The sequence below is a fragment of the Thalassophryne amazonica genome, unplaced genomic scaffold (assembly GCF_902500255.1).
Source record: "Thalassophryne amazonica unplaced genomic scaffold, fThaAma1.1, whole genome shotgun sequence".
NCBI classification, from domain to species: domain Eukaryota; kingdom Metazoa; phylum Chordata; class Actinopteri; order Batrachoidiformes; family Batrachoididae; genus Thalassophryne; species Thalassophryne amazonica.
In genome coordinates this window covers 128080-133381 of record NW_022986283.1, presented here as the reverse complement: position 1 = coordinate 133381, position 5302 = coordinate 128080, and the positions used below count along the sequence as shown (strand labels likewise).

General features: G+C 44.4%; 1 protein-coding gene across 1 annotated transcript; it reads right to left on the bottom strand.

Annotated features, from left to right (window-relative positions):
- Nucleotides 1–338: 338 nt before the first annotated feature.
- LOC117505975 (nanos homolog 1-like) lies at nt 339–1144 on the bottom strand. The gene has a single exon (XM_034165520.1). It carries the CDS (start codon nt 1011–1013, stop codon nt 351–353), a length of 663 nt encoding a protein of 220 aa, XP_034021411.1. The 5' UTR covers nt 1014–1144; the 3' UTR covers nt 339–350.
- Between the last annotated feature and the right edge of the window lie 4158 nt (nt 1145–5302).

The window sequence follows — 5302 nt, the reverse complement described above, 5'->3', positions numbered from 1 at the left end:
AAAACATCCAACATGTAAACACAGAAACTACCTTCAGACTGTGAATATAAAAGTGTATATTCCTTTGGTAGAAAAGGTTTTTGCGAAAAAACTGCGCGCGATACAAAAAAAAAAAAAGCTGCGGCAGGTGAAGTGATGAGACTAAAACATTCATCTCATGTCAATGGAGCTGCACGCTGGCAAACTCAAAGCAGCACTTTCTGGTGAAAGTTGTTCATGCATTCACCGGTCGATGTGCGCGCTTTGGCTCGTTTTAATCACTGGGTTCAACTGCTGCGCTGCTCGCGGCGCGTTCACGCAAATAGATTTGTGCGCTGCCACAGTAATCTCCTATTTAATTTTTATTTCTTTTAGAAGATTTTCAGCCTTTTTCCGAGCGCTCTGCCCCCTTTGGCCGCTCGCTGGCTCTGCGGCTCTTTGGACAGCGGGCAGTACTTGATGGTGTGCGCGTTGTCGCCGTTGGCGCTGCACAGCGGGCACGTGTAGGCGCGGAGAATGGGGCACAGGACTCTGCCGTCCGCAGACTTCAAGATGTGAGTGCCGTAAACCTCTTCCGGCGCCCCGTTGTTCCGACAGAACACGCACACCTTCGGTTCCGACTTGGCCCTCTGCGTCTGTTTGTGCCTCTTGTCCGTGGAGAGCAGGTCCAGGCCGGTAAAGCTCCCTCTGTAAACGGGTGAATCCCGGTCCGCCAGCGGAGAATCTCCGGCGAGGTAGTGGTACGGCCTGAGAAGCGAGATGCGCTCCACCACATCGTAGGAGATCGCCGGCGTGCAACAGTCCAACTGCGCATCGCCGTCCCTGCCGTGGCCAATTACGCACGAGCAAACCGGAGAATCGTCCAAACCCAGCGTGGCTTTAAGAGACTCGGTGATGGAGTTCGAACTACACGACGGGATGTTCATCTTATTTTTGGCCACAAGTGTCGACAGGCCGAGGTAGTCGTTCCAAAAATTAAAGGTGTAGTCGTAAGGAGACTGCGCGTCCAAGAGGTCGCGGTGGAAAAACTCCATCCTGTTGCAGCTTGAGAGTTTAAAATCCACAGACGACTGTTAACATGAGGCGCTTGATCCAGTCTGTCCTCCCGCTCCGCACAACACTTGACATACAGGTGCAAATAAATGTCCCAGAATAAAACAAAGGGGGCGTGGTCTTCTTCAACTTCATCATTGCGCTGCACAGCAGAAAAAACCCCACACTTTTACCACTAAAAATGAGTTGTCCTATTAGAATGAGAGAATGCTGGACTTTTATTTGTAATGATATTTTTTTTCTGTTGGATTTGTGGAATCATCAGCCTACAGTATCTTGCCAAAAATGTCAATTTTACAATTAACAGGTTATCTATGTGATGCACACAGGTGTATTTTATGCTGCAGATATCAACAGCACGTTGTTTAAAGGTGTAATATTGTGCAAAATTGCTTTCATCAACATTTAATGATTAGAGAGAGTTGAAATTTCATGTTAATCATTCCCAAAGTCCCTCAGTTCTGTCTGTGCATGCAGATTTAGTGTTGTGTGAAACACGTGGCTGATATTTGAATGTCTGCTTGCTTTGTGACCACGCCCCCCATTCGTTAGTCTAGTGTGGGGGGGGCGCATGCGCGCGCAGTCACCGGTCACTTTATTAGGTACACTTGATTAATTGCTTGTTAACACAAATAGCTCATCAGCCAATCACATGGCAGCAACTCAATGCATTTAGACATCTAGACTTGGTGAAGAGGACTTGCCATAGTCCAAACCGAGCATCAAAATGGGTAAGAAAGGGGATTTAAGTGGTGTTGAATGTGGCATCGTTGTTGATGCCAGACGGGCTGGTCTTAGTGTTTCATGCACTGCTGATCTACTGAGATTTTCATGCAAAGCTATCTCCAGAGTTTACAGAGAATGGTCCGAAAAAGTTATCCAGTGAGCTGTAGTTGTGTGAACAAAAATGCCTACATGAGAATGGGCAGACTGGTTGAACTGGCGACTGTGTGATGCGGGCATGTCAAGGTGTTGCAGTCCTCAGAGATACTGGTCACTGAGGATTACTTCCAGCACCTTGTTGAATCGATGCCACCAAGAATTAAGGCAGTTCTGAAGGCAAAAGGGGGTCCAACATGGTGTTAGCAAGGTGTACCTAATAAAGTGCAGGTGTGTGTGTATACGAGGTCTGTCCGTAAAGTATCGTACCTTTTTATTTTTTTCAAAAACTATATGGATTTCATTCATATGTTTTTACGTCAGACATGCTTGAACCCTCGTGCGCATGCGTGAGTTTTTCCATGCCTGTCGGTGACGTCATTCGCCTGTGAGCACGCCTTGTGGAAGGAGTGGTCCCGCCCCCTCGTCGGATTTTCATTGTCTGGAAATGGCGGAATGAAAAGGACTTTTTTTCCATCAGAATTTTTTCAGAAGCTGTTAGAGACTGGCACCTGGAAACCATTCGAAAAATTTATCTGGCTTTCAGTGAAAATTTTACGGGCTTTACAGAGAATAAGGACTTTAACTACAGGTTTAAGGACCCCTTTAAAGGACGGTCGGTGCGCCGCGCTGCGAGCTGCGACGATGCTGCACAAACCACTGGATCATTTCTAAGCTGATGGCTCTGTGGATACGAGACCGTCGTGTGCTCTTTCTCTGGTTATCACAAGACCTGGACATCAGCCATTTTCCGGCAGATTTCACTTTTAACAAGAGATTTTGTCATGGAAAGCCGCGCGGAGGCTTCGCGCGTCACGACCGATTCGCTGATGAAGCGAGACAAAGGAACACCTCCGTTTCGGAGTGTTAGAGGACAAGTTGGGACATGTCTATCTCGGCTTTCAGTGCTTACCAGCCCAGTGAGTATAAAAGAACTTGTGGAGAGCTGGACATGTCCCAACTTGTCCTCTAACACTCCGAAACGGAGGTGTTCCTTTGTCTCGCTTCATCAGCGAATCGGTCGTGACGCGCGAAGCCTCCGCGCGGCTTTCCATGACAAAATCTCTTGTTAAAAGTGAAATCTGCCGGAAAATGGCTGATGTCCAGGTCTTGTGATAACCAGAGAAAGAGCACACGACGGTCTCGTATCCACAGAGCCATCAGCTTAGAAATGATCCAGTGGTTTGTGCAGCATCGTCGCAGCTCGCAGCGCGGCGCACCGACCGTCCTTTAAAGGGGTCCTTAAACCTGTAGTTAAAGTCCTTATTCTCTGTAAAGCCCGTAAAATTTTCACTGAAAGCCAGATAAATTTTTCGAATGGTTTCCAGGTGCCAGTCTCTAACAGCTTCTGAAAAAATTCTGATGGAAAAAAAGTCCTTTTCATTCCGCCATTTCCAGACAATGAAAATCCGACGAGGGGGCGGGACCACTCCTTCCACAAGGCGTGCTCACAGGCGAATGACGTCACCGACAGGCATGGAAAAACTCACGCATGCGCACGAGGGTTCAAGCATGTCTGACGTAAAAACATATGAATGAAATCCATATAGTTTTTGAAAAAAATAAAAAGGTACGATACTTTACGGACAGACCTCGTATGTATATGTACATGGGTGTGTGTCTGTATGTCTGGCGCAAATGCCTCCCCCATCACCAAGCCACATTACATGACCCCACACCACCAAAACACTGCAGCACAGACTTCTTCGATAGTTTGTTGGTATCATTAACCACACAGCAAGCCATGTTATCTCATATTTTAAGCACAACTACGTATGTTCAATACCATTGGTAGCAGCCTGTGCTGGCAGTTGCCACCTGGTCTCTGCACAGACATCTTCATAGTGTAGCTGCTCTGCATTGTGTTTTGTGATTTGACTCCTTCCACTTATTCCCATCAGGATGCAAGCTCACCAAGCTCACAGACTCTGGCATGGGAGGCAAACACTCAGTGACCAGTCAGCCAAAACCTGGGCCCTGGACTTTTGGCCAGAGAATCCTTTTAGCTGTTGTGGAGTGAGGTTTTACTGCCAGCTATTGCACAGCGATTCCTGCTGGCCTCCATCACAATAGCTGTCATTTAAATTAATCCTGCTTCTAATTCTGCTTAACTTTATAGCTGTAAATCACTTGAACTGATGAGTTATATAAAAATTATATAAATTATATAAAAATTCACCACCACCCTATAATCTATAGAGACCTAAACCAGTTTATTTCTGCTGTGAAGTTAGACATTTTAACATGGGGTTCTATGGTGATTGAATCGCTTTTGCAGCAGTCTTCAAGTGGCCATCTGATGAAATGCAGGCGGAGGTGTCCACACTGTCTAGTAGAGAAATGGACATATGCACCCTTTTTAAGGGGATGTGGTAAGCTGCCCCACATTTACATGTAAGAGACTTATGTGCAACAATGGGTGTCTTGAAAAAGAAATGTTCATCTTTGTAGACAAAAATAGTCCACAGACTCAGGAGATTTATCTTTAAAAACGAAAAAAAAAAAAAAATCTATTTATGAGCCACCTGCTGCCCTACATTCACATGCTGAAAAGCATATATAATATGATCCACTCAAAATTGTTATTCTGTTTTTTTATTTTCTATACATTGTGACATGTCCACAGTTTGATGTTACATTGCTCTTAATTTTTCCAGTTGTATGCGGAATGGAACAACTTGTACGTTTCTTGCAAATATGTAAACAAGCACAATTTTCTGTATCACAACTTTGCACAGACCAATCACAGCCCAGTATGCAAATGAGTGTGCAGACAACCCGTGTTTTGCAGAAAGGCTTAATAGTGCAGCAGATAACTGAAACAATCATTTAAATGGTGATAAAAGCATCAAATTCGGCAGAAATACTCCTTAGACACTCCTCTTTTGAAAAAACCAAGTGGCCACTTGACTTTTCAATTGGTGGTCAGGTAGGGGTCAATTGAAGAATTACACAGAGGTCAAAATTAAAAGATGCTCCAATCATATTGAAAAATATTCCACATTATTTGCCTGATCATAAAGATTCCAAAAAGGTATAGTTTGGACTATCTGTGACTGAATTTTATGGAGTTACGGGATAAAAACAGCAAGAATGGTGACAAAGGTCAGTTTCATTTTGTACAGGGGTCAAAAGTTAAAGTTGCTCCAATTTTGGTAAAAAGTGATGCAAATTATTGGTTGAGCTAATAGGATTAACAAATGGAATAGTTTTGACAGTGCTGAATGCTTGGTCTCCAAAGTAAAGGTCAAACAAGGTCTACGTCTATTGGATTCAGTGACGTGAACTATGTTATCCCGTAATGTGATAAGTAAGGATGATACATGGCCCAAACTATTCCTTTTTAAAACCGTTAACTCAACTAGTAATAAGGAATATTTACTCTTGAATA